Raw genomic sequence first — 12,368 nt, forward strand, 5'->3', positions numbered from 1 at the left:
TGGTTTACAGGGTGATTACTATATCCTGTCAGTAAAATAAGTAATCATAGAAAAAAAATGGTTATATGAATTTTAATTATCAGTGCATATCCAGTTTAGGACATCTATACCATTTGTCTTTGCTATACATAGATAACAAATTATTTTTTTTTACCTCAATTTCCAGCCACAAGCATTGTTTCAGAAGCATTACAGTTAACACGCACGTTATTCAAAAGCATATATTTTAACCAAAAAATACATATTTTTTCGCTAAAATTTTCCATAATCAGTCTCATTCTATTCCCTAGTAAGTCTAAAAGATTGTGGTAACATGCTGTTTCAATCAGGCAATTTTTTCAGCGAAGTTTAGTCAAAAATACATATCTGTGGAAAACGTGCGTGCCAGGTGCAATGCCTTTAAAACAACACATATGACTAAAAACTAAGGTAAATGAAAAAAGATTTAATCTTTACTTTATCAAAACAAACTTTATAGATGTGCAAAACAGGATGTACACCGGAAATTAAAATTCATACATACATCTTTTATCTACGAACATTTACTTTACTGACAGGAATTAGTAATCACCCTGTAGTGAAGAAAAATTTATACTTTTTTGTAGCTTGATCGAAAGAACACATTTTTCTAAGTATGACACGATTTAATTGCACTTCAATATCTTAATGTTGATATCAGAAATGATTAGAAAAGATTTCAATCCGTCGACCCAATGGCATTTCAATTTACATGACAGCTCGCCCCGAAGTAAAATATGCCGAGGAGTGATTCAAAAGTGAATTTTAGCATTAGCATTAAGCAATTCGCACAAATTCGTAGGTGGTACAGTTCTAAACCGTTGTATGAGGGTTGCCTCCATTGACGTAAATACGGGTGGGCTAGGGGGGTCTTAGCTCCCCCTACAAAAGTTCAAACCCCCCTAGAAAATTTTAACTCTCATGCTAAGTACATCTTTCTTAAGTGATTTTTTTTTTATCGAACAGGCCAAGCCCCCTCTAGATTTGAGTTCAAGTTACGCTAATGGTTGCCTCCTCCCCGTTCGTTACCAAAGTCAAAGATTTGGGACTCACTCTTGACTCTTAGACAAGATTGACGCATCCTCCAACAGTTGAGAGCTGTCCTGGCCACGTCCTTGCGAATGCTGAGGAATGGGAAGTAATGATTAATTGAACTCTCGCTTTCTTGTTGCGATGCTCATCTTTACTCACGCTTCAAAAAAACGCTTGAGCGTCCCGCCCGAACAAGACAGTCCTCGGGAAGTTGTGATAGAAATCTTTTTTTTTATGGAATTTTACTTTGGTGTGTTTTACTTCGCTCCCTCGCAAAGAGGCAAAGGCAGCACGCTGCTTCAGAGTATGTCACCGAACTCTGACGATGCTAAGGAATAATATCAAGCCTGATGGAAGTTGTCCCCTTTCCTTCCGTTATTTAAGTCAGCGATTTGTGACTAGCCCCTGACTCTCACACAAGTAACTGGCTACATCCTTGCAAAAGCTGAGGGATAGAAAGGTGTTATTGAGCGAGTACCAACTTAAGAGAGATGCAGAGAACACAAATTATCATACGTTCGTACAAACAGATAATGCAATACTTCTGCTAAAATCATCTGGAGTCCACTAAATTTACTAAGAATTTTGCCAAGAGTTTACTAAACATCTTTGTAAAAGTATGATAATAAACTTCTAAAAAGAATATTGTTAAAATCAACAGAAAATCAGAAAGTTGATTCAATAAAAGTTTTTGACAGCTTGTTAAAAATGTCCACAATAGTACAATGAAGTTCTTTTCGAAATCACAAAGATTTTCACTATATTTTGAAGATTTCATTGTGTAGTCTCAAGCTTTCCATAATAATTTTCGAAATTTTCCCAAAGAAAGATAAGGTGCCCTCCACGCAAGCTAATTTCATGATATTGCAATAAGCCTTTAAAAAGCCAACTTAAGGCCGTTGCAGGATTTCTTTTAAATTTGACCAAGAATTATTCAAAAGTCTTGTCAGATCAAGAATCTTTGCAGAAATCCTCTTTATGATCACTACGACAGATAGATGTTAAAATTTCACTAAAATTATGCTAATAAATTCGAGAAGATTTAGCCAATTGTTCGTTAGAGAAATCAGAAACAGAGAAGAATTTCAAATTTCTTAAATTCCCTCAATAGTTCGCTAAGAAACTTTCAAGAAATTTTTCGGGGGTCTCACTAAGAAGCTGGAAAAACCTGCCAATGATTAAGCCAAAATTATGTCACGAACGATATTAGGTTCGTTGTCACATTTGAAAAAAAAAACATACAAAGCCATCGAGGTAAAATTGGGCTTGTAATCATTTATCGGCAGAAAAACATTGCTAGTATTGATCAGTATTGTGTACATAAAAATTGGACGAGTTTGAACATTTTGGGATGAAATATAGAAAATCTGAGCCCCACGACTAATGCTCTAAGCGAAACAAACAATGTAGAGATTCCATGCATTTATTTTTCAATCGTATTTACTATGGCTTCGCGGACCCCCTGATAAGTCGTCACGGCCCCCTAGGGGTCCGCGGACCACCGGTTGAGAAACCCTGCTGTACATCATGCAAAGATTGAACCCACAAGGCATGTGCTGACATACGAAGCACCCCTTGGCCTTTCTGTGGGTTTGGTGTAAACTTTGATGGTGAAAATCATAGTGTCCGAGCATAGAGGACACATTTCAGTGCACACCATTTTTGGTACATAATGTAATCCACCATAAAAATGAATTGTAAAGGTTTATTTTTGTTCTCATGTTAGTTTTTACTTAAAATAATGTGCATTTTTAATACTGTACACAAATTAACCGTAAAACTAAGGTAGATTTTGAAATATTACCAAAAAACAAAAAGTGTCCGGGCATAGAGAACTTCCTCCTATATAACACTTAAGCATGAATTCTATACATGAGAAAGATTATAACCAATATTAGGCAGATCCAGAGGCAGATTAATAGCTTTTCAAATTTTATGTAGCACTTTCACATAAATTTCTCGGACAAATTAGGCAGGATTTTCACAAAGAGCAATTTTGTCATAGAATCCTTGTAGGAGTTCACGAAATGATGGCAAAATGACTATCACCAAATACTGGATATTAGTATGCAAAATTGTCTTAAGCTATCCTCAGCGTATTTCTTACATAAATCTGAGTAGGACTGAGTTCTCCAGATTCTAGATCAGGATTTTATAATAATTTCAGAGAGTTGTTTTGCGGAATATTGGAAAATTTTCACAGAATCATACACTGGATTATCGTAACATCCATGGCTTCAATTTTATAATAAAATCTTCAATTTTATAAAACTAATCGGGGTTTTCAAACAATAGTAGATGAGATTCTGGTAGAATCTTACGTAAATTTCTGATAGAATTCAGAGAACGATTTTTATAAAATCCTGGACAACGGTCTTACAGAACTGTGCTGAATTTTTAAAGCAGGATATCACATTTCTAGCAGAATTATCGAGATTATCACATAAGCAAGTATCTATTCAAATTTTTCCAAAAGATATTTTAATAAATTTTATTTCACATTGGATTTTTTTTAAATCGCTACATTAAAAAAAGTTAGGCTCGCCGTACAATATTGTTTCTGAGATTTGACCCGCGGTTCAAAAAGGTTGGGCAGGCCTGCCCTATAGTGTCTTCGACAATTGGGTTAATTCTACGAGTGGCGTGAGGTGACAATTGTCGGTGTCGTATAGCGAGGAGACAATTCTCGACTCGAGTGAAGTGACTCGCTGTGCAAATCAAATGGAGAGTAATTTCACTCGAGTCGAGAATTGTCTCCTCGCTATACGACACCGACAATTGTCACCTCACGCCACTCGTAGAATTAACCCAAGAATCTCGCTGAGGAGGTAGAGCCTGGGTGAGGGTTAGCTTGGAATAAGTGCCCAAGCGTTGGAGGCCAAGATGCGATCGGGGCTGTCGATGCGGCTATGCTACATGTGCGATGCGGCTATGCTCAGGGACTCAGTATCAGTGATGAGCTTGCTACAATGCGGAGTTGGCCAGAAAGTATATGGTGCGGCAGACCAGGAGAAGCTCGAGGCTAGGAGGAGTTCGGCAGCTAGGAAGAGCTCGGTGGCAGATGTTCGGTTCGGAGGTTAGAGAGCAGGTACATCAGACGCTCTGTATAGTAGAGATGTCTTTGGGTAAGAATTGTAGAGGTAGCGGGCCATCTACGGCGGAGTGCAGATAGAAAACGGAACGTGAAGAAGGTGAATTATTCATGAATTGCACCAGCTACTGCGGACAAGAACCAACCATCGTCCACCTCGCAAATATTGGAAGGTTGTGATGGGCCAGGCATGTCACCACAATGTCGAACCGGGTTGTTGGAGGAAATGGTTCTCGAAAGCAAGCAAGATGGATCGATCCAATTAAGGATGATTTGCGGACCGAGTTGAATGAAGACGTCTCATACGTATAGCAGAGGCCAGGCCTTAACTTGACTGGTATGTGAATATGCCAATAAATGATGTTTTGGAAAATGCTTAAACTCATATTTAAGGTCCCTCGATAACCGCCAAAGAAGTAATACATCATTGACTTACCATTGCATCGATAATGTACACGCCTTATTCCATATCATCCCAGTTCTCATCTCCGCCGCCGCCATTGTCGCCACCATCCATTTCATTCATATCGAAGCAGCCTTCGTCAAACATCTGTTGCTGCTGCATCATCATTTGTTGCATGAAACGTGGCTGTTGCTGTTGTTGCTGATTATTGAAGCGATTGTTGTTGTTGAACCGCTGGTTGCGCTGTTGAAAATTGAACCTTTGCTGCTGATTGTTGTTGTTGTTGAAGCGATTTCCGCTGTTGTTGTTGAAGTTGTTGCCGGGGTTGTTGTTGAAACTATTGTCAGCCGAATCGTCGTTGAAATTGCTGTCGAAGTTGTTGTCCGAATTGTCATTGAAGTTGCAATCCGAATTATCATTGAAATTGTTGTTGAAGTTGTTGTCCGAATTGTTGTTGAAATTGTTGCCCGAATTGTCTTCAAAGTCATTGCCAGAATCGCAGTTGTCGAAATTGCCCGGATTGCCACCGAAATTGTCGTTGAAATTGTTTCTTCGATTGTTGTTGAATCTGTTGCCTTGGTTGATGAAATTGTTACCCGGGTTGTTATTATTGAAGTTGTTAAACCTGTTGCCCTGGTTGTTGTTGAAGTTATTGCCTTGATTGCGATTGAATCTACCGCCCCTACCGCGACCTCCACCGTAAATATTTCCGGCATGGCTTTGGCGTGGATCACGTTGTTGCTGATTCTGATCGAATTGCTGATTTCCTCCGAAACGTTGTTGTTGCTGGAAATTTGGTCGACCCTGTTGTCGTGGATCGCGATTGCCACCTTGTGGGAAATTATTTCCGTTGAAGTTGTGTCTCTGGACCATTTCATTGTCTTCCGGAGGAAAGGCGTTGAATTGGTTATTTCCTTGCTGGGCATTGAAATTTGGGCGCCTGTTGGGGTTGAAGTCTTGGTCGCCTCCCCGCCCGAATCTATTTTCTTCAGGAGGAGCAATGTTGGATTGATTTCTCCCGGGATGATCATTAAAATTTTGACCTCTATTGGGTTCGGGACGCATATTACGATTAGCACCATGTTGAAAGGGTCGTTCATTGAAATCATGGATTCCTTTCCGGATGAACATGTTTTCTTCCGGAGGGACTAGACTCGGCAGGTTGGGTGCTACAGGCAAATTTGGTCGTCTGTTCAGCTCAGGGCCTTGGAATCTACCCAAGAAGCCTGAAGGATGCAGTGGTGAATCGCTAGTCCTTGTTTCCCGGTGGAAGTTCGGGAAGTCATGAGAGGGCTGGTCGTCTTCCAATTGTCGCTGAGGTTCCATCGGTTGCAACAGGGGGTTAACCAATGGGGGAGGTGGTTGACTCACATCTACGGGAAGCATGGGAGCGAAGGGCGATGGAACCCAGGCATTTGCAGGGAACGGTATAGCGGACTTTGCAATGGGTTCAGTGGGTGGCGGTGGAGGATTGTCAGGAGGTGGTGGTGGAGGGGCGTCCGCTGGAAGTGGCGGTATCGGAGGAGCAGCAATAGGGGGTAATGGTGGGCAAACCGGAAGTGGTACCGGACACACTGGTACTGGCACCGGAACTATCTGTGACAGAGGAATGGGTAGCGAACCCGGTTCAGGGACAGAAGGTTTAATGAGCGACTTGTCGACACTGCTAAGCAGAGCGTTGACAGTAGCAAGTAGGGCTCTTGGAGATACAGCTGTCTGACTGACTACCAATGGCTCTGATTTCGATTCTTTCGTTTCATCCTCGAGGCCCTGGTCAACGGGTTTTACTGACTCAGGAGCTTCGCTCGGTTTCGGTTCCGGTTCTGCACTGGGTAGGACATTTGCCACACTTTTCTGTTTGATTTGCGCTAGAAGCTTTTGCCTGGCTTGCTTCATCTCCTCGAGTTTCTTCAATCTCTCCGCTCGCTGCTTCAAATTATCCAACACCGTTTTTTTCTCATCCGGTGCAACATGGGGCTGGGGCAAGAGATTCTCAGGTACAATATCTGCTTTTGAGCTTGCTTTGGACGAAGATTCCTTGTTATCCATACTTCCGAGCGTCGTAGAGTCGAGATCTTTGTATGATGGAATAGAATCAAAGGAATCACGTGAAGCGTCACGATCACGATCCAGCGTCGAGACTGCTGCAACAGAAAGGTCGCCCAGCCTGATCGGAGGAGACTGGGTACGTGAGAGCAGCTTGAGTGGGATCGTGTCAAAGGGCTGCTTCTTACCACGCTTGGTATTACCAAAATCGTCTTCATCTTCGGAGCTTATGGCATCCAAAGCACTTGACGGACTATACGAACCACTAACCTCTCGGCTATATTTAGGTTTCGGCTCATTTGCCCATATTTCCTCGGAATCGATTCGACTCTTGTGAGCCTTTTCCACCCGCGGAGGTGGAGGTGACCATGACCTATCCCCAGGCTCAAGAATATCACGAGGCGACCAGCGTTCAGGAGATTCGTGCCGTTCTGGCGAAATGTTTCCCATTTCCTCGTCTTCCACAGCCTTCCAATAATCCAAGGTGTTTTGGTAGCTTGGACTGTGTTCGCCGAAACTGCGTCTTCGCCGAACAGATGGGCGCTCCATGGGCCACCTTTCGGGCGATCGTGACCGGCTTCGCTTCCTGCGATCAGGTGACCGATCACGACTCCATCTGTTGTCGCTTCTCTCGAACATTAACGGTCTATCGAAACTAGTATCCCTTCGTCCAGAAAGCGAACGATCACGTTCGCGATCGCGTTCTCGACTGCGACTTCCCTCGAAATCGGGTGATATCCGCTCCAAGGGAAACCTTTGATCACGTGGTTGACGCTCTCTGTCCCTCAGCGGAACGTCATCATCCCAGTTGTCTCCGGATAGCAATGTATTTCTCGGAGTATCTTGTCGAGGCGACAACCGTTGCATCCGCTGTAATGGTCTATCTGCGTCCCACATATCTGATGCGCCAAGTGAAAGATCTGGACGGGGCGGTGAACAACTTCTACGTGATCTAGACGGTACACGACTAGGAGATCCTCGGAAGGGTGAACCTCGTCGATGGATCGGTGGAGATCTGCTACGACCCCGCTGCCGCATATCGACATATGGTGACCGATCTCGGGCAAGGTTTCTGCGATCAGGTGATCGGTTCACACCTGGATTCCATCTATCCAATGATCGTCGTCCTTGGAGAGCAGGTGACCGACTTCTTTGTCGGTGAATCGGAGACCGATCGCGGCTTCGACTTCGCCGGAAATTCCTTCGATCAGGTCTGATGGGTGATCGATCCGCACTGCGTCTTCGGCGATCGAGAGATCGCTGTCGATCGGCAACCTGATTCTGTCTGCGTCGCTCGGGAGATGCCCTATTGAAAGAAGGTTCATCAATCGATGGACTACGACGATCAATAGGATATGCTGCTAACCCTGTCGGTTCTTGATCGTCATCCCATGTTTCATCACTCAACAAGGGATTCCGAGCACGATCTTGGCTACGAGAAGCAGGACCTGGTCCTGCGTCATCCCACATATCGCCAGTAGAAATGGTGTTGCTCAGCTGGACTTGCCGAGGTGATATACTTCTTCTACGAGGCATCTCTTGTCTCGGGTTAGATTTGGAACGACCGGGGGACCAAGATTCGCCATGATCAATCGTTTGTTGCGGTTTCCGCTGGGCGGCACCACCAGGAGACCATGATTCTCCGGCGTCGATTGTATTTCTTTGATGTGGGCCACGAGCCTTTGGACCACCTGGTGACCAGTTGTCTCTACTATCGGGTGGCACGTTTTGTCTGCTATTTAGATTCTGTTCTCGGAGAGGTCTCTGCGCTGGTTCAGCATCCCAAGTGTCTCCTGAACCGATCGTATTCGACGGAGCATTATTGGCCTGCCAAGGCGGCTGCGCCCAAACCTCCGGTTTCTCCTTGGGGATGTTCCAAATTTCTTGGAACGTAGGTTTGTTGGCTCCACGGTTTGGTGGTTCAAACTTCCAATTTTCGTTCCGAGGGGTTGGTTTTGGTGGACCACTGGCCGAAGTTGGTGGATCGGCTTGTGGTGGTGTTGGCGGAATACGCTGGGGTGATGGAGAGTGATCGTCCAGTGCTGGATCGAAGTAATCAGGAGATGGTTCGCGTTCCTTGGGGGGTCCGGATGTTTCGGATCGTTTCTGTTTCCAGTCGCGATTTTTGGTAGTGTTGTCACGAGGTTTGCGTTCTTTCTGAAACCGTTTCCTTTGAATATCCGGATCGTTTGCTTCCTTGTGCAGGCAGTTCAATTCGCTCGCGTTACGATCGATCGATGTTACGCTGGAATTCTTCTTGGGGATTTTGAAGCTCGTGTTCAGATGAGTTTTGAGTTCGATCGGCAAGTCTGGAACCGGGAGATGCTTCTTGTGATTTATGTCGGTTTTGGATTTGACCTTTGATTTAAGCTTCGAATTAGCCGGCAGGAACTTGCTGTCGATTCTATCCAGATTAGTTTTGCGTGGCTTATCAGATTTTTCTTCCTTTTTCTTAACAGAAGAAGCGTCGAAAGATACCTTTTTCGGAGCGGGTGGTTTCACGTGGTGATCGCTGGATTTGGTTGCATGATCCTTGGGCCTGGATACGATGTGTTCTGTAGAAGTAATTCGTTTCAGTTTCACCAGAAGCTTAGGTAAAACGTCGAGAAACAGAAGATTTTCATCATGCGTCTTTCCTTTCAAAAGTCCGGCGCTCTTTGCATCTAGGGCGACAACTATCCGGTCCGGTTTCTTCTGTTCCATGGACTGTATTTCGATAACTTCCTCTTCTGGTTCATCAATTACCAAGGGCTGTTCATCTTCCGACTCGATATCGGCTGCGGACTCCACTTGGCATATTTCAACCGTATTCGCTATGTCAGGAACTGATTCGCTAATCTTGCCAAACACTTCGGAAGAAGCTGTCGATACGTCGACAAGTTGTTCATTAGCTACTTCAGACTGTTTCTCATCTTTTGTACTCGACTCTTCCTGTTGCGTCTGTTCAGTATCCAACGCTACACTTGATTCCTTTTCGACTGATTTCTCAAGTTTCGGTTTCTTCTTCTTTTGCGATGAGCCGGGTCCAGCCGTTTTATGCGACGCTTTTGGTGTATTACAGTTCGGATCTGATGGTTTCGATGATGATTCATCTTCACTATCAGATAACACACGTTTTATGGGCTTCTTCGTGGTCACTTCAGTTGCCTCAACCTTCATCGAGTCCAAATGCCTTTTCATAGCCGCTTTGTCAGGGCCAGGTTTCCGCTTTTTGCCGGGTACAACATCCTCTGATTTCACTTGTTTCTTTCCTGGAGCATCCTCAGCTTTGATTTGACTAGTAACACTTTCCCTCCGAATCGTGGACAAACTTTCAATTTGTTCCGGAGATAACTTAGTTAATTGCACGAAAGCTTTTTTCCCGAACTGCTGATGTACACTGGCTTCATTTTTCACAGGGCGCTTCACTTCACTGGCATCTTGTGTTGTTTCAGATTTAGTTGGTCCAGTTTCTTCATTCACCTTAACTTCCTTCCTTTGCTTCTGATGCTTGACGTTGCTTTCAGTTTCCTTCTTGAGTTTTTCTCGTGCAATTTCTTGTTCTTCACTGACTGCCGCTGGCATGCTTACGACTTTGTTTTTGCTTCCTACACCGGTAGCTGGAACAACTACTTTTTCATGTTTCTTTTTTGTGGACTTTTCCACAGGTTTTTCTTGTTTCATTTCGATATCACCACTGGTAAAAACTTCATCTTTTATGTGCGGTTTGTCTTCTTTTCTCTTCTCTTCGCCACGTTCTTTATCCTTCTTCTCTTTTTTCTTCATTTCTTCATGACCTTTGTCCTTCTCCTTTTTCTTTGTTTTACTAGTTACTGGATCTCCCGCCTTTTTCTCTATTTCAGAAAGAGTTTTCTTTCGTTCGGGGCTCTTCTCCTTTTTCTTCTCTTGCCCACGTTCTTCATCCTTCTTCTCTTCGCTACGTTCTTCATCCCTGTTCTCATTTTTCTTCTCTTCGACACGCCCTTCGTCTTTCTTCTCCTTTTTCTTTGTTTTACTAGTTACTGGATCTCCAGCCTTTTTCTCTGATTCAGAAAGAGTTTGCTTCCGTTCGGGGCTCTTCTCTTTTTTCTTCTTTTCCTTAACTGTCGCGTCGCTGCTGCTCGGCTTCTTCGGGCCACTCTTCCTAGGAACATGTTCGCGCTTGGAGACCTTTCGCACAGCTACCCTCAACTGAGGCAAATCAACCAAGCGTAGCAAATTACAGCTGAGCTGTAATATACTCTTGGTCCGATGATCTACCAGAACCGTGCCGGGCGTTGCTTTACCCTGCGACTGCAGTGCTTGTTCTTCGATCGCGGCCACGTCAGCACCTGCCTCGCCATCTGGGACGATTTCCTCTTCGGTCACGATGATCTCCTCGTTCCCAACCTCTAGAAGCGGTTTGTCCGAGTTGGTGCTCTTATCTTTCTCGTCCGCTTCCAAATAATCGTCCAAGTTCTCCATGTCCAAAAGTTGCATGAAATTGTTGATTTGGCCTTCCTCTTCGTCCACCAGTAGACTACTGTTCTGATCGATCTGCTCCAAGATACAGGTCTCGATGGATGCACCGGTGGAACCGTCCAGTACCGACCGGATCGTCACGGGATACTTGTCCAGATAGTCACACCGGCAACTGGACTCGACTGCTGAGGGCTCTTCGAATACTACGTACGTCACGGTAGTAGTTTTCAGTACGAAGCTAACGTTGCCAAATGTGGTCATGTGGTCGTAGATGACCTCCTCCGTGTGCTCTGTGGAAGGAGTAGAGGAGTGATGCTATAGTTTCGACTGAATAAACGAAAGTGCGGGTTTTGGAACAAATAAAAAATGACAATTTTGTGTTTAAATCAATCGAACGGAAAAGTTTCGATGCGTTTGCATATCGAGCATTTTTGTTTTCATAGTCACAGATTGTTTATAATCCCAACCTATCTTTGATCAAAAATGATTTGTACTGACGGTACGAACTAATTTGACAGGATCTGTAAGATCTATGAAGCGTGAGAAAAGCTAACCAACAGAAAGAGAACATCGAAATGTGGATGTAGTATTTCAACGAACACCTGAATAGGGAACGACGAATATCTGAAAGAGCAGCGAACGAAACGCTAGTTTTAGAAAAATAAAGAAAGTGAAAACTATTATCATTCTGAAAGCATTATTATATTATTATTTATCTTTATTTGAGTGGCCTTTCGTCCTTTTTAACGGAAAAAAGGCTGGCCAGATGGGTTAGCCTGGACGGATTACATTGAAGGTTTTCACAGATTTCACGTTACTAACTACTTTACAGTTAACACATTCAAACAAGTTTGGATTATTTGCAACTAGTCACCGTGGGGGGGCTTTTTGCATCTTGCATACAGCTTGCGTTCCGTTTCGCGGTTTCCCAACGTTTAACGTTTACACGCTTCCTCTTTCTCTCTTGTTTCCACTGATTTCGGGCAAAATCCGGGTCTGTCCAAAACCGCCGAGGACTGGTCAGTCCCAATGATGAAATCGTGGATCCTGATTTCGTCGTGGGAGCATCGTATATGGGGAAAATATTTTTCCACTTCTCGTCTGTGTTGTGCTGCGAAGATGGCTACGACGGGTGCTAGAAGGAGAACCCACCATCCTTTCAGCAGAAACCCTCGATGTGCCGTCGTGTAACGAAGGAAAAGTTAAACCCCTTTCCCTAAGGTTGGGGTATGCGGCGAAACCGGCTACGACGGGTGTGGGAGGTGATCACCCACCAGCCCCTTGAAAAGAGGGCGTTGGTCGCCAGCATTCCGTTCCTCCTATGAAGATGTGCCCAGC

At 44.1% G+C, this 12,368-nt stretch overlaps 1 protein-coding gene across 3 annotated transcripts in view; it reads right to left on the reverse strand.

Moving 5' to 3' along the window:
• LOC110677960 (serine/arginine repetitive matrix protein 2-like) overlaps positions 1-12,368 on the reverse strand; it is a 44,335-nt gene that overhangs the window by 5,512 nt on the left and 26,455 nt on the right. For 2 of the 3 annotated variants that reach the window (XM_021850102.1, XM_021850116.1), the window contains one exon: positions 4,578-11,320. In XM_021850102.1, the coding sequence (XP_021705794.1) occupies positions 4,602-11,320 (6,719 nt within the window). In that variant the 3' untranslated portion in view covers positions 4,578-4,601. The remainder of the gene's footprint in view (positions 1-4,577; positions 11,321-12,368) is intronic. The other variant, XM_021850108.1, reaches the window with a different exon arrangement.

This window comes from Aedes aegypti, chromosome 1, assembly GCF_002204515.2.
Source record: "Aedes aegypti strain LVP_AGWG chromosome 1, AaegL5.0 Primary Assembly, whole genome shotgun sequence".
Classification (NCBI taxonomy): domain Eukaryota; kingdom Metazoa; phylum Arthropoda; class Insecta; order Diptera; family Culicidae; genus Aedes; species Aedes aegypti.